This window comes from Cryptomeria japonica, chromosome 3, assembly GCF_030272615.1.
Source record: "Cryptomeria japonica chromosome 3, Sugi_1.0, whole genome shotgun sequence".
NCBI lineage: Eukaryota > Viridiplantae > Streptophyta > Pinopsida > Cupressales > Cupressaceae > Cryptomeria > Cryptomeria japonica.
Window position 1 is genome coordinate 99,372,957 of NC_081407.1, and position 25,163 is coordinate 99,398,119.

Sequence of the window (25,163 nt, forward strand, 5' to 3'; positions counted from 1 at the left end):
TTGTTAAGTAGAGAATAATTAACTATTCTCGAAACCAAGCGAAGCTCAACAAGATAACACACTTTTCAATATTTTATTATGTTGCATAGTTAATCTTATTGAATAATGAATATTGAATCTTAATTGTAGGGTCCAACAGAGCCAACACGAACAACAACACCACAAGTTGCTGGGTATAATGAACTCCCATATTGTCTTGTTAGTACACGAACAATATGAGTTGCTTCTAGTGTTGATATCCAAGGTAGGATTGCAAAAGTTATGAATATGCCTCATCCTTGTAAGTTTTTTTATTACTTGTAAGTAATGAATATGCCTCATCCTTGTAAGTTTTTTTATTACTTCTAAGTCATGAATATTGCTCTTTAGTTGATTAAAATTAAATGAAAATCTTTAATGAATACACAAAACTATATACATATGCAGCCGCACCATGGTTGAGATGGTCCAACTCCCTAGTCTCACTCTACGACTAAGATCATGCCATATCTAAATCAAAGACATCTCAAATACATCGTCGGTGGAAAGCTGCAAAATGCCTTTTTCATACATAAGCAAGACATACACAATTGGACACAATCACCAAGAGAACGGTAAAAAGTGTGTTTGAGATTGTATCATGGATGCAAAAAATCTCTTCATTAATCCTTAACTCATGATTGCTATAATACTTCTTTAGACTTCTCATGTCATTTGTTGCACTTTACTATTTTGGACTGAGTTTCAACTATGTATTTGCCTTGACTTATGAAGGGTCATGGGAGACTGGGAAGTCTACGATTGAATGGAGAAGCCCTTGATGATGCTCTCCCTATTCCAAACTATGTCGAGGCTTGATACAAAAAGTTTCAGTTGCAAAGTTAAATGAATTGTAACCTCTAAACCTTTATCTCTTCCCTCAAAAATGAAACTTGCCATTTGAATTCCTTTCTCATATTGATTGGCTTAATAATATTTGTTCAATGTTTTTTATCGTTAAAATATTACCTTCCTTTTAGATAAATCAATTAGATTCTTATTATGTTGAAGAACATTTAGTTAGTTTTCTCCTTCAACTGAAGTAGTTATGTTTTATTTTGAAATGCTCAATTTTTTATCTTAATTTAGATCACAATTTATTTTCTTTAAGTATAGAATTAATGGAATATTACATGTGGTATTAGAGCAACCAAGTTCGACATTGAACCTCAAGCTTTCCACCGATAAACAAAACTATATACATATGTAGGCGCACCATGGTTGAGATAATATGCAGACGCACTATATACAAAACTATATTCACAAGTAAATCTTTTATTCAAATCCACAATATGAAACATAGAGTTTTACTGGAAGAGCACACGTAACCTTATCTCCTTTAGATAATATCACAAGCATCTGCCTACAGAAAGATGTAGTAATCCACAACATATACACAAAGGAAAGACGACTGATTATATTATGTATGTTCGCAAAATGGTACAATAGTAAGCCTGAGGCTATATTCTACTTCTTCTCTAATGATCCTTATTGTTACAAAAGTTCCCTCATTTATATGAGGGTATACATTGTCACCAAGCATCGTGGCTTTTTAGCACATAACTATTAATTAGCACTTTTGTTAACAAACTGGAAGATAAACAAGTTCAACATTCCTATGTGTTCAATGTACTTATCATGTTTATACATTATAACATCATTGTTTAGTGTCCTCATGTCTCTTTCTGTCTCGAAATGATTGGATAGAATATGGTTAACACAAAGTGACAATTCTTTGTCCCGATCCAACTCTACTACTACTTGATTCTTCTCATCACTGAACTCTTGTTTCCACTATTCCAACGATAATAACTCACCATTACTGTAAAAAGAGGGTACCCTAGGGGTATTCCCATCTTCTAGCCTCTGAAGCTCTTTCCTTAACTGATTTGCCAATTCATCATGGGACTTCAAGTAAGCTTCGACTTCAATTTTCTCACTTGGATTCATTAGACTATTGTCATTCATCATGCCTTCCAACCGAGACCTGAGCCTTTCATGCTCTTTCAAAGATTTAACTGTTCCAGTGTATGTCTTCCAATAGATTTCTACAACCTACACCATACTTTTGAATCTATGCTCAACAACCTCGAGAACTAACTTATCCATCTTTTGTTGTTCCTTTTTTACTTGCCGAGATGTCTTTTCGGCCCTGTTCCTCCAATAGATAGCGTGTGTCAAGGCATCCATGGCATCTCTGTCAACATCGTATGTCATCCCTGTTTGACTGGTACCTATATCAATCTGAAGCAATCTTGCTTGCAACCTCTGTTTTTCTTCATCAGCTTTCTCATATAGCCTTTTGTATGTAGAATTTTCTTGGACCAGAAACTCTATCTGATCTAGGTTCAGTTTAGCGACATCCAAATTTAGTTTGGCTGTTGTTCTAGAGTTAGTCTTTCCAACTTGCTGCACCATCAAATGTCCAAAAACTTCTTCTGTATCAACCAATATAGGTCTTTTATCTTTGGGATAGATAGCCCACTATAGAAGAGCCTTCTGATCTGGATCATATCCTGATCCTATAAAGAGTTTATTAATTTTTGTTGGCATCATTTGCTTACTTAGGTCCTATTTCTTGAGGAATCCATCAAACAACAAGGTAGAGTTCATGTCCCATCTAGAGTATAATAGCATACCAGCTTCCTTAAGCAATTGTCTTCCCTTCTCAAGCCTGTCATTTCTGTCATCACAAGATCCATCTCCTCTTGTAACTTTTGAAGCTGCTGCTCTTCTTCACTATTTCTCATGTTATTCCTAATTTGAGATCCTTTATGTTGATAGAGGAATGCAGTGAACTCCTTGGAATCAATGAAGTCACTATCAACAATGAAATCCTCATGCTCCAGGAATATGATGTGAGCCACTTCTCGGACATTCATTTGTCCTATTGCCAAGTCTATCGGTGTATCCTCTGCATAACCAAGGGGGTAATCCTCTCGAGGAGTGAATGGAACGATGCTAGATGTGGAAGCAAGAGACATATGAGCCAAAGGCTCTGTATTCCTAATAGTATCAATGTAATCCCTAAAAACATGAGGCGAGACTCCCTGAAGTATTTCCAATTCATGCTCCATAAGTTTGTTGGCCAACTCCAAGGGGTCTTCAATCTTTTTTAGTATGTTCTCATCCATTTTCCTTCTAAAAAGCTTCCATTTATAAGCCTGCATTGCTTTCTCAAACTTTATTCGCTTCACTCTGGCCTCTTCTCTGCCAATGTTCTTAATGAGGTCATCCGGTAGGTAAGATTTATGCTCTCCAACCTTCAACGTTTGTGATGACTGGGCTATCCTTATGTATCCTTCAGGATCGAAATTGGGCCTTAGATCCCCCATAGCCATGCCATAATAATCCAATTTTGTCTGCACCAGGCCATAACTCTTTGAAATTTTCACAATAAAATATGAAAATACTAACAACCCAGGTATAATCGATTGTTTCCCATGGCTTGTCAGATGTTTTGTACTCACTATTGACAGTCGCCTCACAATTTCCAGACAAACCACTCTGTTAGGGACTGTAAGTGGTAGTAAGTATGGTCTCCTTTTGAACCCGTATACCCTGACTTGTGTGCAGTCTGAAAAACAATACCAATCTCCCCAATTATGTTCAATTGAGGGATCTTCAGTGAGATCTTTTGGTCTTAGGAATCTTTGAACCTCTGGTGCGAGGGCATGATCGCATGGGCATCCGAACAGTCTATATAATGGCTTGACAAAGAACTCCTCAAAATGCCAATATTGATTATTCACATACCTCTGGTGCCATGAAGGAACCCATAGTTGCACTGGTTTTCTCATCCCAGCATTGTCATATGTCCTGACACATAACTCTTCTAGCCATAACCCTTCATCTTGGCCCACATACAATAGCATATGCATAAGTAAGGAATAATGCTTGAAATGAACATTGATGACATCCCCCTTTAACTTTTCTAACCCATGATTCAAAACCTTAACCAAATAAGCAGAAAAATCAAAGAAGCGGGGGTCCTTGGACTGCAAATCGGCACAAATGACCATGGCTGCAACATCCATCAAAGGATGGGCTTTTATCCCTAGCACTTGGGCAACACAGTAATAGGTATACTTGAAATATGAATGGAAAGGTTTGACATCATAGGGAGCTTTGTCATCCTAACTTAGCGGCACTAAGGACCCTGCATTCCTAGGTCTATGTATAGGGAGTCTCCACGTTTTGTAGATGTGCTCTAGGTTAAAATATTCACTTGTTAACTTCTTGAGGTCAATCAATTTTTCAAATCCCCAATCCAACTCAAACACGGTGTCAATAACCTCCTTTGTGATTGCAATAATTGGCTCACCCATGTAGTTATATATGGTCCTGCTTTTAGGGTCATAATTGTTTGCCAATGCCTTCATGAGACCCACATTCATGAATACATTAGCCACAACTAACCTTCCTAAGTTCAATCGCCATAAATTGTTGATAGGTTGAGGGGCAACTCTTTTGTTTTACCCATATATGAATAATTCATACCCTCTCAATTCTCTCCATATGTCTCCAAGATCCTCAAACCGGTCCTCCAAGCCTTCCTCATTAGCTCTAATCTTCTTGGACCTCAAACTAGATGATGGCCATTGGTCAATCAGGTCCTAGGCCAAAGAACGCCCTTCCCTTTTCTATCTTTTAGGTTTTTCTTTTGCAGCGATAGGTTCTTTTCTCTTTCTGGTTTTATTAGTTTTAGATGATGATTCCATTTGAATTTTAAAAAAGAGGTCTGTGTGCAAACGACTTACTTGGAATTATTGAGCTTTATCTGTGAATTCTCCCAATTCCTGCTTTCATTTCGTCGCCTATGAATTCCTTAATGCCGTGTCCTTTGATGTTGATCCATTACTTATGGTGTATTTAATCAGTTAGTAATGGCATTTTGGACAACGGTCACTCGGGCACACGTTTGAATTTAATGGCGATGTGACCTTCCCTAGCTGGGATTTGTTTCTGATTTTCGTGGCAATCAATAATCATTTCGATGAGGATATGTCTTTCAATCATTTGTTTCTTTAGTCCATCGATCTCTTTGTTTCTATCGACAATACTTTTGTTTCGAATATTACTTCGATCAAGTATTTTTTCCCTTCATCGAAATACTGTATTCGGTCAGTATGACTGTCTCCTCATCGAAACATATCTGATATCCATCGGGTCTTATGTCGAAGAAACCTTGGGCTTCGATGTCCTCCTTTATTTTTCCATCGAAATACTTCTTTCATCGATATCACTATGCCTCGTTGATGAATGAGTCTATTATCTCACCGAAGCTTTTCTTTATTTTCCCTTATCGTTCTTCACCGATAAAGTTACATTGGCAAAACCACGCATATCGAGAACATGCCTTTTAACCTCGTCGAAACCTATATCCTCATCGATATCTTTTATCGATGTAGCTTCCTTTTGTCTAATCGATATAATTCTTTCGATGAAAACGCTCCTTTCAGTGGGTCCTTTTTATGTTGCGCCGATAGTATTATTTCCTTGAGAACTTTTCCCGTCGATGGAGACCCTCTCTGCTTTCTTGGATATCTTTTGTCGATGAAGTTTTTATCTTCGGCAAGTCCTTTCTGGAATTCATCGGTGTTTCCTTCCTTCGAGGGCTCTTTTATATCGATGAGACATTGCTGGGTCTCATTGATAATAACTTCGATGAGGATATGGCTTTCGATAATTTGTTTCTTTAGTCCATCGATCTCTTTGTTTCTATCGACAATAATTTTGTTTCGAATATTACTTTGATCAAGTATTTTTTACCTTCATCGAAATACTGTATTCGGTCAGTATGACTGTCTCCTCATCGAAACATATCTGATATCCATCAGGTCTTATGTCGAAGAAACCTTGGGCTTCAGTGTCCTCCTTTATTTTTCCATCGAAATACTTCTTTCATCGATATCACTATGCCCCGTCGATGAATGAGTCTATTATCTTAGAGAAGCTTTTCTTTATTTTCCCTTATCGTTCTTCACCGATAAAGTTACATCAGCAAAACCACGCATATTGAGAACATGCTTTTTAACCTCCTCGAAACCTATATCCTTATCAATATCTTTTATCGATGTAGCTTCCTTTTGTCTGATCGATATTATTCTTTCGATGAAAACACTCCTTTCGGTGGGTCCTTTTTATGCTGCATCGATAGTATTATTTCCTTGAGAACTTTTCCCGTCAATGAAGACCCTCTCTTCTTTCTTCGATATCTTTTGTCAATGAAGTTATTATCTTCGGTGAGTCCTTTCTGAAATTCATCGGCGTTTCCTTCCTTCGATGGCTCTTTTATATCGATGAGACATTGCTAGGTCTCATCGATACCTTTTGAATTTGGATCGATATTATTCTTTCGATGAAAACGCTCCTTTCGGTGGGTCCTTTTTATGTTGCACCAATAGTATTATTTCCTCAAGAACGTTTCCCGTTGATGAAGACCCTCTCTGCTTTCTTCGATATCTTTTGTCGATGAAGTTATTATCTTCGATGAGTCCTTTCTGGAATTCATCAACATTTCCTTCCTTCGATGGCTCTTTTATATCAATGAGACATTGCTAGGTCTCATCGATAATAATAATTTTTTTTGATAAAAATTATCATCGTCGGAATTACGACAAATACCAAGCTTTCGACCGACGATGTAATAGGTAGACATACAACGTTCTCGTCGGTGAAATGTTTTGGAGTCCTCGCACTTCCGACTCAAACGACACAAACATTTGACGAGGATGTTGTACGTGTGATGGTACTTTGTAGTCAGATGGTCGTCGATGTCTCCGAATGGACCGACGAAACAAGCGTCAGATAAACAACATCACCGTCGGTGCGAAGTTCCAAATCGCCATCGACTTTGCGATGAAATCTACTAATTCTGACGACTTCTTTGACCATCGGCAAAGTCCATTGGATTGTCGTATTTCTGACAGGCATGGCATCGTCGACCAATCTGATGTCGAGTTTTCGATGGTTGATTTTGTCGGCACTCCGACGAAAATTCGTCGCAAATTTGACAAATGGCCATCAGAAATTAGCTCCGAATGTACTAGTGACGGAAGAACAACTTAGCTATTTGGACTGCTCGATATCCTGTGGGGATGGAAAAAAAATGTGCATACTTGGTCAATCGGTCAACTATGACAAAAATACAATCCTTTCCTTGCACTCTGGGGAGTCCCATAATGAAATCCATCGAGATGCTATCCCATTTCTGGTCGGGAATTGGCAGTGGTTGCAACAGTCCGGTGGGTAGGTTATGCTCAGATTTGTTCTGCTGATAGGTGGAGCATTCCCGCACATACTGCAGGATGTCATCCTTAAGCTCCTTCTAGGAAAACCTTTCACGGATCTGTCTGTAGGTTTTCAAGTATCCCAGGTGTCTAGCCAAGGGAGAGTCGTGCAATTCCTTCAGAACTTTTTCCATCATCTTGGATTCGAGTACCAAATAAATTCTTTCCTTGTAATAAATAATGCCGTCAACCACCTTGTATCCGTCATCCTGCACTTGACCATCCATCAGTTCACAGGCAAAAGTGTTTTTAGAGTATTCAACCAACAGGTATTCCTTCCAGTTCGCCGAAATCTGAGATAAAGAACATATGGCAGGCCTTCTTGATAGGGCATCAGTGACCACACTATTCTTTCCCTTCACATATTCAATGTTGAAATCAAATGCCTGGACTTTGCTCACCCATTTCTGTTGTCATTCATTCAGATCCCTCTACTCCAAGAAGTATCACAAGTTGTTGTGGTCCGTTCGCACAAAAAACTTTGCTCCGACGAGGTATTGCCGAAACTTTGTCAGAGCGTGTATGATGATGAGCATCTCCTTGTCGTAGATGTAATATAACCGCTCAACTCCTGAGAGCTTCTGACTCTTGAACGCAATGGGGTGACGGTCTTGCATCAACACCGCTCCAATGGCTTCACCCAAGGCATCACACTCGAGGATAAAATAGCGAGTGAAGTCTGGTAGTGCCAAAACCAGGCACGTACTCATAACTTCTTCTAATTTGTCGAAGGTTTGTTGCGCCTGCGCATTCCAATGGAAGGATCCTTTCTTTGTCAGATCTGTCAGTGGTGCCCCAAGCTGTGAAAATCCTTTCACAAACCTTCTATAATAACTACACAAACCAAAAAATCCGCGCAGCTCTGAGAGAGTCTTGGGTGGAGGCCAATCCAAAATGGCCTGAATCTTCTCCTGGTGAACTTGTACCCCCTGGGTGCTGATGACGTGGCCCAAGTATAGGACCTTGGTCATTCCAAATTCACATTTGGACCTTTTGGCATACAGTGATTATGATTCCATAATCCCCAATACTTCATCCAAATTCCCCATATGTTCCTTCTAGGTCTTGTTGTAGATGAGTATGTCATTGAAGAAGACGAATAGGAGCTCATGCAGTTGCTTATTGAAGATGTGGTTCATGCAGGACTGAAAAGTGGCCGCAACATTGGTTAATCCAAACGGCATGACCAAGAACTCATAGTGTCCGTAATGGCAACGAAAGGTCATCTTTTCTACATCTTGCTCCGTCATTCGAATCTGATGGTAGCCGAAACGAAGATCAATATTGGAAAAATAGATTGCGCCATGTAGTTCATCCAATAGCTCATTGATCCTGGGAATGGGGTACCTATTTTTGATAGTCTTCTTGTTTAGTGCACGATAATCGACACACATTCTAAGAGTCCCGTTCTTCTTCTTTACCAGTACCACCGTGGACACAAAGGGGCTAGAACTAGGTCGGATCCATCCCTTATTGAGGAGTTCCTGGATTGTTTTCTCTATCTCATCTTTGAACTTCTTCGGGTGGTGATAGGGTGTGGTGATAACGGGTTTTTCTCCCTCCTTCAACTCAATGGTGTGCTCAAACCCTCGGTGTGGGGGTATACCGGGTGGAATATCAACGAAGACCAAACTATGCTCATCCAGAACCGAATGAAGTCCCCCATCTTGATAGTACTTCGGTTGCCTTTTCATAGGTTTTGTTGAGATCAAGCAATATGTTTCCCAAACTACTTCATCATGTCTGAAGATGGCTTCCATCCTTTTGGCGGAAATCTCCCTTGGGTTGCCATTAGACATTCCCTTGAGAACTACCTTCCTGCCATCCACCTCGAATGAGAACTCCATCCTCTTGAAGCTCTGTGTGTACTGGTCGAGGGTCTCCATCCATTGAATGCCCAATATGACATCCGTGTCATCCAAATCCACAACAAAGAAATCATTGGTCACCGTGTAATTTCCCATAGTGATACTCAGTTGCGGAACCAGGTGAGTGCATGATAGGAGATTGCCTCCTGCTACCTTGACATTGAACCCTTCATGTTCCTTCGTACACAATCCCCTACGGTTGACGAGTGATGAGTTTATGAAGTTGAGAGAGGCTCCACTTTCGAGCATAACAAGAACTCGTTGCCCTTGGAGTGTACCATGTACTCTAAATACAGTGCACCTTGGGGTACTCGCTAGTGTGGAAATGACGCCCCCCTCCGTACCAATGTGGAGATTCTCTCCGCTAGGCTAGTTTCTTCGGCCGATTCTTCCCTTAGGGTTTCACTTTCTTCATGCTCCTCTTCTCCATTGGACATCACTTCAATATAGTGAATCTTTCCTTTGCCCCAACATTGGTGTCCTGGTTCCCATGGCTCTTTGCAGGTGAAACACAACTTCTTCCTTCTGAGTTCCTGTCTTGTGGCTTCATCTAGCGATGACCCCTTCATATAGGGTTTATTATCCTTTTCCCTCGGAACGAAAGGTGGTTTGGCATGTGCAAAACTTCTGGAAAAGGAAGATGTTGCCATGTTACGAGCCTTTTTTATTGCTTCCGTGAGCATGCTGGGGTTGAACCCTTTCACCCAACCTTTCAGTGGTTCCATCAATCCGTCTATGAACAAGACCACCAATCTTCGCTCTAAGATGTCAGTCACCAACACGGATAGTCTCTGGAATTCTGTGATGTAACTATCCACAAATCCCGACTGCTTTAGTTGCGCCAACTCCTTGAAATTGCCCGTCAAATCGATCTATGAGCTTCTCTGTGAATTCAACATAGGAAGTTATCTGGTCATGGCGAAGAGTGATCATTCCATGATGCCACCATTCATGCGTGACACTTTCCAGGTGGAGTGCTGCAAACTTGATAGCTTCATCTTCAAGCATCGGGTTAAGTTGGAAGTAAGTATCTACTTTTTGAACCCAGACACATGCCAAGGTCACTCCGACCCCATCAAAGGATGACAGGTTGATCTAACCGACCTTCCGCTTGATGTCATTATTATAGTGTCCATAATGGCCCTGACTTCTACCGCGCGAGTATTTCATCCGAAGCTCCACATAATCCTTGAAGGATATGTCACCCTCAAGATTTGCATCCCTCCAATCTTGACTCAGCTGTGCTTGCATCTCTTGAAAGGTGGGTTCTTGCTCCCCCCGTGGTGCTTCTAATTTTTGAGGAAAAGTCAGCAACAATAGCCATGAATGTGAGCGTTGGACGTTTGACCTTCCCGTGACTGAATCATCGCCCTGTCCATTCTGTTCTTCATTCATTTTTCCCAAGGCTAATTGTCATAAGATTTCCTCCATGGTTTGTTATCTCTGCTCTCCTCTGGTTAGGGTGTCGTTGAGTTGAGCTTGAATTTTGGTTAGCTCCCTTAATAGTGCCATGACTTCTCTTGTAGGATCTTGTGGTTCCCCCATTCGATCGGCTGAAAGGTACCTCCTTCTGGTGTACACTTGCATCTACAACACGACAAGCTGGCAATATCACAAGCTTTGATACCACTGCAATGTTCCCAGACTGTTCAATGACTGGCCGTACGGTGGTGGTGTGAGGACAGAGTGATAGTACGGTGTAGAGGGTCGTACGGTGGGTGGTGGTGAAAGGTTGTACGTTGGGTGGTGGTGAAGGGTTGTATGGTGGAGAGGATTGAGCGGGCGTATGGTGAAGGGGGGTTGTACAGTAATGTGGAGGTGAAGGGTCGTACGGTGGAGAGGCTGCACAAGAATTTGGGTTGGAGTGATGTATGATGGGATGAGAGGTACGGTGAGGTAAGGGGGTGTATGGTGGAGGTATGATGTATGGTGGCAATGTGAGGTACTCCAGTGAGTGCGCGATGAAAGGTTGACCTTCTACAAACAATAAATTATGAATATTTGGAATTTCTTGAGTATGTATTAACTGATATGCAATTGGAGAGATAAACAATGATGAGATTCAATATTTGCCAAATCTGGAATGAGTACAAATAAACAGAATAGGGTGAGGGGGAAATCCCACCAAAACTGCACAAACCAAATAGGGAGGGTCTTTCACCTTCAAAATGGCGGTAACCAAAACTCCAACAGGAATTCGCACAAGACAAAAAAATATCAAAATTCCCATACCTCCAACAATGACTAACACGGCCATATATATGGGCTTCGAGAAACTTCCCGAAGGGTTACAAATGGGCCGACATGACCAACCAACTTGTCTAATCTAATTAAATAAAAGGGCCCGAAAGATTTGTTATTAAATTTGGGGCCTTATGACAAAATAATTAGATTTATTATTTAATTATATCCGGGACATCACATGTAGTCACTTTTAGATACCTAGATCACTAAGTATGTTGTAAAGGTTCTTATTCGGCCACATGTTATGATGTGTTGTTATTATCTTAGTTGTGGTTCTTAGAGTAGATTGTTGAGGCTCTTGTCACAATTGTTGTAGATGTTTTTGTTGCTACTATTGTTAGTTGTATTGTTGTTCCAAGACATTCTCTTTGATATTCTCAGTTAGTTTGAACTGCTCATTATATTGTTTTATTAAATTTGTATTTTGTTTTGTTCAATAAATAATAATTAGAAAAAATAAAATAAAATTAAAAATACCACTAGTTATGAAAAATGCCATTTATGAACTCTGCCCAAAATAATTGTCTCCTATCAAGGAATACATAATACACTAAAAAAAGATGCCACTAGTAATGAATATTGTCTAGGAGGAGATGCATCTTTTATGTGCACATTTTTAATATAATCAAAATTACCATTACATACTATTCTAAAATAAATTCACTTGTCATCATGTGAAAAATTATAGGTAAAGAATCTTTGCTAAACAAAATGTGAGGGGAGGGGCTCATGATATCGATTGGGCAGTGAAATTTAATCTCGTGAAGTGATTTCAGTTGTGGGATCGTGGGACTGTACAACATAAGGACAAAGAGTTCAGTTGAAAGTGAAATATGATGCTTTATCCCATGTGCTCTCACTTTTTCTTATATGAACCAAAGAATTTCCAGACAAACTTTGATTTGAAGTTACAATGAAGCATAGTTTGTCCCCTATAATTCAAAAAAAATAAAATACTGAAAGGTATCTCAATGACCTTCATTAAGGGGCTCAAATACTTGGTGGAGAGAGAATTTGTAGTCCTCTACAACACTTACGAAATTTTTTAACGAAGAAAGGAATCACACTTTTTCTTTGTGGAATTTTTTTTTATGAAGAAAGGAATCACAGTTTTTCTTTTTGCTTTTTTAACAAATCATACTTTTCTCAATATGAATCTTTGGTCACGACTCACTTTGAATTTCAGGCTAACATAGCTTCCAAAATAAGGGGTCTAGTCGTCTAGCTCTATAATGGAGGTGTGGCCCCCACTGAATGTTTTTAACATAGACAAATCCTAAGTGGTACCTAGTATTGATTCTTTTGCATGTGAAGAGATGCAGGAACCCCTGAAAATTTGTATGCATATTTACACTACAAGAGAAGCGGGACACTCAGAAAAATAAATTTTATACTGGCCGACCTCCCTTAGTATAAATTGTTTTTGTCATGCATAGAATAAAAGGTTTAAATATGTATTAAGGTACAAATTAGACTGAATCCCAATAAAGAAATACGAGTAGATTCTATCCATTCAACTTATTTTAGTCAAATATATTGAAATAATCTAGGATTAACTGAGACTCCAAAATATATAGTTCTTTTCATTCTTTAAAGAGGGAAGAAAAGTTGTTGTTAAACCTTGCACATTAGTTTGAAGAAGCTTTTGAGACTCATCAGGCTTTTGCAGGTCTCAAGTTCGTTATGTGTAAGCTTTTTGCTCCTCTTCCCTTCTTTCCATGCTTATGAGAATATTGTATTGATTTGGTACTGCACATTTTGTGTCATGAATGACAGGAGAAAAGAACAGTACTTCTTTAAAAAGTTTTTAAAAATCTGGGTTTTAGGATATAGAAGTTGAAATCTACTGGTTTGCAAATAATACTTTTTATTTTTTCATAACTTCTGGAAAAAGTCACTTTTTAACTTGAAGATTTTGTAAGGGTCTGATCTTCTTTTGCTTTCTTCCCAAGGATTTTTAAGTAATTAGTTTTTGTTGATGTTTTAGTAATGGATTTGATGATGTATTTTAACTTGGTTTTGAACATTGTTTTATAATACATCTCGTAGTAGAATTGGTTTTGAAAGTTTTTTTTGGTAATGGATATGATAGTATATTTAAGATCTGGTTTTAAATTTTGGTCTTGTTATGAGAAGATTAAAATAATAATAATAATTAATAATAATACAAATTAATTGATATAGCTATTCATGACAATATGCTTATAAATGATGGAAAGCTACAAGATGATAGTATTGTAGGAGAACATAAACAAATAGAACCAATATAATATAAAACATAAGAACTTTGGTAGGAGAAAGATAGTGTATTTGTTGTGTTGTTTTGGTGGGTGAGGTTTCATATGTTAACAATTGGTACATGCATTCACTCAGTATGCCACCTATTTATAGTACAAACACGTCTCATATATAAATAGCTAGTGTATTGATTCTAATACATTGACCCCACTCTTATGGTAGGAGAAGGACCCATATGTAAATGACTGGTCTATTGATTTGAATGCACTGACCCCATGTTATGGTAGAACAACATGGTAGAAGGAGGTCTCATAATACTAGTGTATCCCATTATAGACAAATGATGTATTGACCGTAGTACACAAGCTATTAAGGGAGGCTATATAGGACCATTCCATGAGAATAAAAGACATGTGTATATAGAAGATATTTTAAATTTTTTGTAGATAAAAAATGAAACTATAATTTTAAAATATTTTAAAGCTATTGTAGCCCAACCCATTAAAAATGAAAAATAATTCTTATATAAAAAATATTTAAAACTTTTTATAGATTAAAAAATGAAATTGCAGTTTTTTAATATTGTAAAGTAGGTTTATTTAGTTGATGTATGATCAATTGTGTGTTCAAATCACATAATAGACGTTTTGTACATGGACATATAGTGCAAAGTTAGGCTTATAGATTGATTTATAACCAATTTTATGTTCAAATCTCATGATAGACATTTATTGTATTGTACATGTACATGTAGTGCATAGTTAAACTTATTGGTTGATATATAACCAATCTTGTGTTCATTTAGCGTATTGCACATGTACATTTAGTAAAAAGTTATCAGACTTGTTGGGTGATCCAATTCTCATAATAGACATCATGCACATGCACATATATCTAAATTTATTGGTTGATCTATAAAAAATCCAATGGTCATTTGTTGCTTTCAATATTATAGGTATTATATTTATAATTGTGTATATGATTTACAGATTTTAATAAATATAATTTTATAATATGTATTTTATTTTATTAAAAATATAATATCAATATAATATTGTACTAAAATATTCTATATTTATTTTTTAAATGTTTTAAACTTAAACAATTAATAAACATAATTTACAATATAAAATAAAAAGGAAATATGCGTCTAGATTCAGTTAAGAGTTTTAAAATAGAACCGACATAATAGTGAACAAACCAAAAACAATTTAGTAAGATAGTGACAAATATGATATTAAAAAACAATATATTTTCAAGAATTCAAAGGCCAAATTAGCAAATTATTATTATAATAATAATAATAATGACAAGTTGAAATTAAAATATATTACTTTTTTCCTTGTCGGCTCCCCATGGTATTAAGGTAGATATTTTAATCTAAACTTTTAAAATATAATATTTTACTATTATCGTAATAGTTTGGAACCCATTTTAATTGTAAAGTTGACCAACAAAGGAATCACAAATTTTATTTTCCCTGTAGAAACGAATCACCATTTAGGTATTGATAATAAGAATCGTTGACTATTAGGGTAATTTTGAATCTTGACAGTTAGGCTCCAAAAATTCTGGAAGGTGGTAAGATTTCACACTGAAAAATCTCAAAAGGAATTTGATTCTTTTTCATATGTGGACAGCCAATATTTTCATTTCAATTTTGCCATGTTCTACGCAGACTCATATTAGAAGACACGTCGTGCACGCAACCCCGTAAGTTTTTGACCGCCGACGAATTTTTTGGTCACGAAATTGCTGGGAATATTCATAAATATATAAAATAGTGTGTGTTCATATGAAAACCTAATCCTGAAGAAGGCTTCCAACAGGATCTCCCACTGTTTAAACAGCCCTTGCATTGAATATACCTAGGACAAATAGTAGCCTAAAATCCTCAAATAGTATTTTCATTTTTGTTATATAGGTGAACAAATGCCGTTAAACCCCGCACATTCAGTATGAGGGAGGTGCATAGTAGATATTCTCGACTCTTCCCTCTCCAGGATTTTGCAGATACAGATTTCTTTTCCTGTAAGATTTTTTTGTTTATCTCTGCACTGCTTTTCATGTTTATCAGAATATTGTATACTTCTGCTATTTCACATTTAGTTTAAATACCCGGAGACAAGAATAACGCTTGTGTAAAACAGATATAGGGTTTTAGGATATAGAATCTGAAATCTGTGGTTTTGTAAAAGGCTTTTTCCTTATTTCTGTTAGATTATTTCGATTGTAAATAGAAATAACTTCTGGAAAAGCTGTCACTTGTTAACTGCAGATTTGTTTTTTCTTCTCAAGCGGTTTTTGGAAATAGATCTCTGAAACTTTCAAGGGGTCGGTATTTCCCCTGTTTTCTTCACAAGGGCTGCGAAGTAATTGATTCTTTCTTATGTTTTGGCAATTAATCTGGTGGCCATTTAAGAACTGGTTTTGAACTGGGTTCTGTTTTAAGAAGATAAAGCAAGCAATTTTAGGCATTACTTGGGTTTTGATTTTTACAGTTGAAGTCACACTTCTGTATATAGAAGATGACGTTTAGCGTTTTGCAGTTAGTTAGCGAAGATGATCCAATTTTTTAATCTTTTGAAATCAATTCTCTTTTGCAAATGAAGAGTATCACAATGCAGTAGCGAATGCTCAGTATTGATCTAAGTATTTTGTATACTGCTGGAACACTTGATTGTTGTATGTATGTTATTACATTACATTATATATATATATATATATATATATATATATTCTAGATGTATAATTTTACTAATATTTATAATTATATTATTGTTTACTATATATTTTGTCTTACGATAATTAAATATAGTATATTTTTTGAATTAATTATAAGGATATCAAAAGATAAAAAAAAACATCCAAAGTTTAACGGAAGAGGCCTCGCCTCAACCACGCTAGATCACGGAGAAGTAGCACATTAGTTACATAGCATAGAAGAGCAAGCTAAGATAAAATATCATTAAGATCCTCGACCCAGGCGGTCCAGCCCCCGGGACCTTCCATCTAGGCAATACTTTTCTTATCTTGAATTTGAGACAGCATGGAAATTTGCTGATCGGTAGCATTTCTGTTCTGGATGACCTCCTTGGCAAGTTTCTTTAAAGAATCTTCAAAGTTGGCAAAGTTATCAATGTGTCTTTTCCAATCAAAGCCGTCCTTAAGCTCATACACGTTCATAGTGGCGTGCACAGCTTGAAGGAATCTTCTAAGCTTTCTTCTATCCAAAGACATGTTCACGTTCATCTGCGAAGAAATTTTGAAATATGTGAGTTTACGAAAAAACTCAGTAAGGGTTCTTGGGGAGTCTTGATACCTTCATTTCTGCACTTCCAAATCTGCCAAAGAATGTTAGAAAACAGCATAATCCAGAATATATTCAAATCATTTTTAAAACCCTCAATATAGCCAGTAACAGTTTCAAAGATGTTCACAAAAGAAGGATAGTTGATACCAAACATATGCCAGATATTTTTAGCAAAAGAACAATCAAAGAAGATATGTCTACTACTTTCTTGCCGATCGCAGAACCTGCAGACGGAATCACTAGTAAGATCTTTTCTAACAGGAAGACGGTCAAGAAGCAGTAGCCATTTGAAGCACTTAAGCTTAGGCTCAATAGGAGCCTTCCATAGCTTGTGAAGATGCTTCTTCCATATATTACCTTCCAGATTAGTGTACCAGATTTTGTTAATGTGACCAATGACATCATTATTAGCAGCAATGGTTCTATAAATGTGCTTAGCTTTAATCTTGTTCACAATAGTGCCATCAGGCCATTTGATTTTAATATATCTATGAGAGTCAACCTGACAAGTCGAAGGTAAATCTTTGCTAGCTTTAACAATCATGTTGTAAGTTTTCTTTTGCGAATGAGGGATATTATATTTGGAGCTGATATCTTCCCAACTAATAAGCTTATCTTCTTCAAAGAGACAAATGAAATGAGAGATTCCCAAATTATTCCCGTACTTAGCAGAGCATCCTTGTGAGAGAGCAAGAGGTTTACCATCAAGATGTAAATTCCACCAAATGGATCTTTCACCATAGATAAGATTATGATCAAAGAAGGTCCTATTAGGGATGAATTTCTTAACCTGTTCCCAGGCTTTCCAGATAGTTTTAAAGACTGAGGACCCTTGAACTAGGATAGGAAAATCACCCTCAATGATGTCACCAAAGGGGATGCTTTTCCAAGCTTTAGCCTTTTTAGGGATGCCTCTTTCAATATTACTCCTAATGAGGACCTTCCATGGCTCATCTCCCTCCAGAGAGTGAAAGATCCATTTGGTGGCTAAGGCAGTCCCTTGAGTCTTAAGATCTTTTAGGCCCAACCCACCAAGGAGCTTGTTAGTGTGGCACCAATCCCACTTGACAGCATGGTGCTTCCTTTTACCTTTACCATTAGACCACAGGAAGTTCCTGATGGCTTTCTGAATCTCAAAAATTTGATAGTTGTTAAACATCCAGGCAGAAGAATAATACACATTGTAGGAGGACAGATTTTTTTGACAAACCTGGACTCTGCCAGCAAGGGAGAGGAATCTGTTATGCCACTTATTAAGCTTGTTAAAAATCTTCTCTTTAATCCAGAGCCACATTTCCTTTAGGGAGGGATCTATGGAGAAGGGAATGCCCAAATAGCGCACAATCTTATGAGGCCCTCCCCACAAGAAATTGGACTTGTTAATCCAGGCAGGTGGTTGATCAGACCAGCCAAGGCAAATAGATTTAGCATGAGAAATCCGGGACCCAGAGATGGAGCAGAAGATGTTGAGCTTGTTATGAAGGGCATCAAAATTGGTCTCATTGGCTTCAAAGAAAAGCGAGGTATCATCAGCAAATTGGCAATTAAAAAGCTCAGAATTGTTGGACAGGGTGATGCCCTTAACGGCAGGGGAGAGGGAGTTATCCCTTAGGATGTAGGATAGGGCATCCGAGGCGATGACAAAAAGGGCAGGGGCCAAGGGGCAGCCTTGCCTTATGGATCTACGAAGAGGGAAGGGTTTAGAGAGGGATCCATTAACCTCGACATGAACAGAAGCATCTTTGAGAAGGATTTTGACAAGGTTATAGAACAAGGGCGGAAAACCAAAAGCTTCTAACATCATAATTATAAAATCCCACTCAATCCTATCATAAGCCTTCTCAAAGTCAAGAAGAAGCATGGCAGAATTCTGGTTGGAGTGTTTGGACCAACACATGGCTTCCCAGCTAGTAATCAAATTTTCAAGAATATATCTACCTTTGATGAAACCAGTTTGGGAAGAGTTGACAAATTTGGGAAGGATAGACTCAAGTCTTAAAGCCAAAATTTTAGCCAAAATTTTATAGGAAACGTTCAGCAGGGTAATAGGTCTCCAATTCTTTAGAAGGGCTTTGTCCCCTTCCTTAGGGATCAATTTAATGATACCTCTGTTAATGAGGCTTCCCAAGGTGCCTTTGCTGAGGGCATCAGAATAAACGTCATAGAGGTCTTTACAAATCCAATCCAGATTAGACTTATAGAATTCACTAGTCAGGCCATCGGGGCCAGGGGCCTTATCATTCTTCAGAGAATTGATAGCTTTCTTAATCTCTTCCAACGAGATATCTTTGTTAAGAGAATCTCCATCTTGCCTGGAGATTCTATTGGGGATGAGATCTTTATAGACAAGTTTGTAAGACTTAGCTTCCTCGGACTCCTCAGAAGTAAAAAGCTTACTATAAAAGTTAACAAAGGCATCTTTAATATCTTTCACCTCAGTGATTTTTTTATTATCAACAATGACTCTATCTATAGATTCATTAGCATGTTTTTGTTTGAGGATATTGAAAAAAAATATAGATCCCCTGTCTCCATTTTGAATCCAGTGGGCCCGAGACCTGATCTTAGCCCCTTTAATTTTGTATTGTTGATGTTGTCTGAGATTATGCCGAGCCTGAGCAACATGAGAGCAAAGATTGGAATCTTGAGGATTGTTTTGGGCATTAGTTTCAGCAAGGTGGAGTTTGTCAGAAAACAATTTTTCATAGTACCTGTAATCTTTAGCTTTCTTTTGGCCTATGGTCCTAAGAAGGTTATGCCAGGCAGAGATATTCTGGTTCCACAAATCAATAGGAGAGAGAGATGGGAGACTCTTAAAGTTAATAATTCTAATAAGTTGGATGGCAGCAAGAACATCAACGTCCAGCAGAAGGGAGTTATTAAGGATGAATCTCGGGTTGGCAACATTCTTGATAGTAGGGGAGCCATTAATTCTGATATGCACCGATATGGGGTGATGATTTGAGAGCGAGGAGGGGGTAACCATGACCACGTTCCCACGGTCATCCAGAAGGAAAGTAAAGAAATTTTTATTAGCATAGAATCTGTCTAATCTGGCATAGATTCTAGATGACCCTTGTTGAAAGTTGCACCAGGTGTGCCACAACCCATTATAAATATCAGAGTTAATCTGCTGTGATATTATGATGAAGTGAGGTTATAAATAATAATGTTAAAGGCATGGTTATCATTTGTTTTGGCCTTCAAAGATGATTGTTGACTAACAGTATTAGTGGTGATGCATATTTTGATCTTTTTAATCTTTCAAGGTCTGGCAATGTAATTATGATAGTCATAGCATAGGACTTATTACTTTGAGTTGACTGTAAAATTACTTAATACTTTTGTTTTAATATAAATATTGAAGAAACTTGTCACTTTGCCGAGTTTCTCATTCATTGTAATAAAAAAATAGTTATTATATCTTCAATCTATGTTTAGAGAGAAATAACACTTCAAATTTTTATGCAAGAACAATTGATACAAATAATAACTGATTTGGATTGGTTGGAAGGCACATTTAGCAATATCTAGTCAAACAAATATGCTTGCTATAATTCCCTTTATTAGACTGGAATAGAAAAAAATCTGGTCAATGGTGTTGAAAATGGGGCCTGTCCACAAAGACAAAATATTGTGATAGCATCAGGAATGAGGAAAATTCATTCTAGTGTTTGACACCAATATCTGTATTATCCGCTATGACTGAGTGCATACACACTTTCTAAGCATTTAGCTTCACTGAGACATTCTCACCAGTCATTTGGCTACATCTCTGCCTTTCTCACCAACAAGTGGAACCCTTTTCTTGTGCTTGACATCGATGTGTATTATCTGGTCTATCAATCTGGCTATGCCTCTGCCTCTGGCTATCTCGTAAGTGCTGCTTTGGTCTACCACCCAGACTAAAGTGTATTTTGTTTGCTGCTCTACTGTCTAGACTAGAGGAGGATTCATACCCCAGTGATGCTTTACCATCCAGACTAGACTGTTGTCTTGACTATATTCTAGTCTATACTCTGATGATAATATTCATCAGGACTAGTGTGATTTTTCTATTTGACATACCCACTTCTCAGATTGCACAAAATTAGTCCTATCAAATTGAAATTCCCCACAAAAAATGGTTCAAGATGGTTAGAAATTTATGTGACCAGATGCAACCCATAGCTAATAAACTTTAAACAGAGGCAAAAAAAAGTACTTATCTGGTCAAGTCAATATTTTTGATTGTGTTATCTAGGGGATTCAGATCTCCACATCTTCAATATCATTAAAAACTGTTCTACCTTGAAGATGGTGAGCAGTAATTATCAATTTGTTACGAAAGTTTGGATGAATAACAGATAACAGTGAATGCTGCTATGATATGGCATAATTGGATAACTGCAAACAATGTCAAAGTACAAGACTCTTGATTGCAACATGTAAATACCCATTTTTATTAATAGAAGCTTAATGGTAAACCATACAGATCTAGTTTGCAGGAAGATTGACATTTTACCAGATTTGTAGATGGTTGCCCTTTGATGTTCTCCTAACAAGCTTAGGTATAAAATTTATGTTATATTTTATAAACTAGCAGTTACTAATAACTTGAGAATGAAAACTATTCTTGGAAGGTACTTTTAGCTTCTTAACTGTTTTTTTCCTCATTAATATTTTCTGATGGAGATGAATATGTACAAAATAAAAGTCTTTTTTCCTCGATTTGTATTTCTTTTTATTTGACTTTGGTTTATCTTATGAAAGATTAAGTGTACAATTTATGATCTGGTGCATAGTTTGACACAGTCATGAGAAAATATCTTGATAGTTGATATATTTATGTATGTATACATGTGCGTGTGTTTTTATATATTGCTTGATAAGTGTTGGATGAAGCTATGGCTGTGTGGGGTCTGTTAGCTAGGACCACATTTTTTCTGCGGAATAAGCTTAAAGTACATTCTTAAGATCTAGTCATGGGTCACCCTCTAATGCACTCCATCACACATGGGTTACATTTGAGGGTACCTGATATTTGTTGGATCACAAACTCTCCACATGTCAATGGGGTTATAGGGTTGAACCTTGGTGGGGTTATACTGACCCTCTCTACTGTTAGGCTGCATCCCCTTACACTTAAAAAGCTTGTGTAGTTGCTGCTGCTCATAATTATTATCGATATTCTTCAGAGTTCATTTGAATTTTATCTGGAAACAATATTTTCTCCATTTCATAAAATTTGCCTTATTTGTTCAACAGGCTTTGTTGAGCCTGTGTTATAAGTGTCTTTTTTCTTTGAACATCATGCACAGGAAGTGTGCATTAATAAAAACCAAAGAAGATTTCATTTGTTTCAGATGGTAGGAAAGAGTTTTCTACAGCCATGAATTTAGTAACATGGAGTGCTTTTGGATTCAACTGTGTGTATTTTCACGTCTACCATTCCCCAGTAACGTGAGCAGGCATTGAAACTGTCTAATTTTTTATATTTGAAAATGGGTGCAGGTTGAATTGAAAGTTGCATATATTGATATGGCTCAACTTCAGTCTTTTTCTATGTTTTCTTCGACCAAATTGTCTCTCTCAAGTCCTGTAAAAGCTGGTGGTAGGCACACTCAAGATTTGAAATTTCTGCATTTCAATGCTTCTGCAGGTGAGGCAATTACTGTAACTTTTTTGCATGTTCTTATAACTCTTAAGTATTCCTAAAAAATGTGGGAGGTTGTTTTTAAACATCCAATCTTGAACAATCTTTTTTCTGATAAAATTTAAATATAATATCCTTGAAAACAGGGATTGAGTTCGACAAGTACGTCAAGAGACAAGTAGCTGATCTATTTTAAAAAACTTTGTGAAAAACCTGAAATTTTTTCCCTTCGGCATGCCATTTTCATGCCCATATTTTCTCGTATCATAGATTGGTTAAAAAAACTTAAGTATGACCAAAATTAAATAGCATTAAGTTTTGTTTGGGATGTTAGTTTTGGTCAGATTTAATAAGCAGGTAGTTTCATGTTTTGAAATATGAGTCTCCTCGGAGACTCAGTAAGAGATCTATCCTTGCCATTGAACACATTATCATATATAAATTTCCAAATAAGACAAAGTACTCCAAGAGCAAAGACATACCAAAAAGTATTACAATTTTTTTTGAGGCTCTGAACATGACTAGTAAAAACATTAATATTTCTGCCCATAGAAATACCAAATAAACTCCAAACATCCCTGGCAAAAAGACAGTAAAAAAAGATACGGTAAACAGTTTCAGGAAAGTGGCAAAAGGAACAAATGCTAGGCTCATCATTGGGTTTCTTGGTATGGAGATTTTGAAGGATAAGGCACCATAGGAAAAACTTCTTCTTTGGTTCATTAGGACAACCCAAAGGGTATCAAACACTTACGTGATTGGGATGGTTTAAAACATAGGTTCCAACAAGGGTTAACATGGGAGAATACATCATCATTATCAGCAAGGAGTTTATACACAACTTTGGCTTTAGTATTGAGTAATAGGCATCCATCAGTCCATTTGAAGGAATCATATCTAAGGCTATTATCCACACAAGGTTTGGAAAGAGTAAGGTGGGCACATGCCATTCTAAGCACAAAATTGGTCTTCCACTAAGTGATGGGGATATCAAAATTCTAAGCAATATCATTCCAGCTCAATAAAGATCATTCCTTGATTATATATAAGAATTTCTCTAGCCCCTTTAGGGCCCTATAACTTGGCTGAACACCCTTGGAGCAAGGCCAAAGGTTTACCATTATGCTTTAAGTTCCACCAAATAGATTTCTCCCCACATATCACCTTATTTTCCCATATAATGTCATTACGGGAGATGAACTTCCTCACAACCTCCCAAGGTTTCCATATTGATTTGAATACTATAGAATCAGTTGGTTTGATATCAAATGACCTAGTAACTATATAACTGGGTGTCAACCCTTTCCAAGAAGCGTTTTTCTTAGGGATAGATTGGGATATATTATATCTTACAAGAACTTTCCAAGGCTCATCCCCCTATAGGGCTTTAAATATCCATTTAGTTGCTAGAGAGATACCTTGCCATCTAAAATCCTTCAGGCCTAAACCTCCTTCACTCTTGCTCATAGCGCACCATTGCCACTTAACCACATGCATATTTTTACCACCTTTCCCATCTAACCAAAGAAATTCTCTGATTTTCTTTTGAATATGACAAAATTGATAGTTGTTGAAGAGCCAAGCTAAGGTAAAATTCACATTATATGAGGAAAGTATCTTCTGACAGGCTAGTAGTCTCCCAAAAAGAGATAAGCAATGTCTATTACACATTATGAGTTTCTTGTCAATATTTTCTTTAATCCACTCCCACACTACCTTTAAGTTTGGACTAACATAAAAAGGCAATCCAAGATATCTAGCCAAATGACTTTGCTCACCCCACATAAGAGAATATTTATGAAACCATACAGGGGGCTGTGATTCCTACCCCAACATAATAGATTTAGGGAGAGAAACTTTACTACTTGAGGCCTCACATAATAACTTTAGTTTAGACATTAGAACATCAATATTCTTCTCATTTAGTTTTGCAAGGATAGTTGTATCATAGGCAAATTGTATATTGGAAAGGTCCTCCCCATTGGGAAGAGAAATGCCTTTAACATAAGGGGTAATAGAGGAGTCCCTTAACAAGTAGTATAAGGCATCAACAACAATTACAAAGATAGCTAGTGCCAATGAACAACCTTATTTTATAGATCTTAGAAATGCCAAAGTTTTTCGATTGAACCCCATTAATTTCAACACATGCCTTCATATCGTTCACGAGTGTATTAACCATTTTGCAGAAACGTTCAGGAAAGCCCAGTCTTTCTAACATCATGTTGACAAAACTCCACTCTATTATGCCATAGGCCTTCTCAAAATCTAATAACAACATAATAGTGTAGACACCTACAAATGTCTTATTGATCATGTACTAATTATTCGTCTAATTGATTAAATAATTATTTAATTATTTAAGTAAGTTAATTAATCTTATTCTTCTAATTTCATATTTTCTCATCATCTTACTAATTATTCTATTTCTTATTCTTTCATCATTTAATGATTTAACCATGTTCTAATGTTAATTAAATATTTATTATTTAATCAATTTTGATTAATTCCCCAATTTAAATAATCTTTATTATTTAAATAATTTAATTCTCAAT

At 37.0% G+C, this 25,163-nt stretch overlaps 1 protein-coding gene across 8 annotated transcripts in view; it reads left to right on the plus strand.

Annotated features, from left to right (window-relative positions):
• Window positions 1–15,276: 15,276 nt before the first annotated feature.
• The window catches only part of LOC131046041 (uncharacterized), a 29,795-nt gene continuing 19,908 nt past the window's right edge, over window positions 15,277–25,163 (plus strand). For 2 of the 8 annotated variants that reach the window (XM_057979703.2, XM_057979700.2), the window contains exons 1-2: window positions 15,384–15,691; window positions 22,467–22,614. Coding sequence is in view for 4 of the 8 variants with exons in the window: in XM_057979700.2 (XP_057835683.2) it covers window positions 22,494–22,614 (121 nt within the window). In the remaining 4 variants the exon portion in view is untranslated. The other 6 variants (XR_009105917.2, XR_009105918.2, XM_059218092.1 and 3 more) reach the window with 5 other exon arrangements.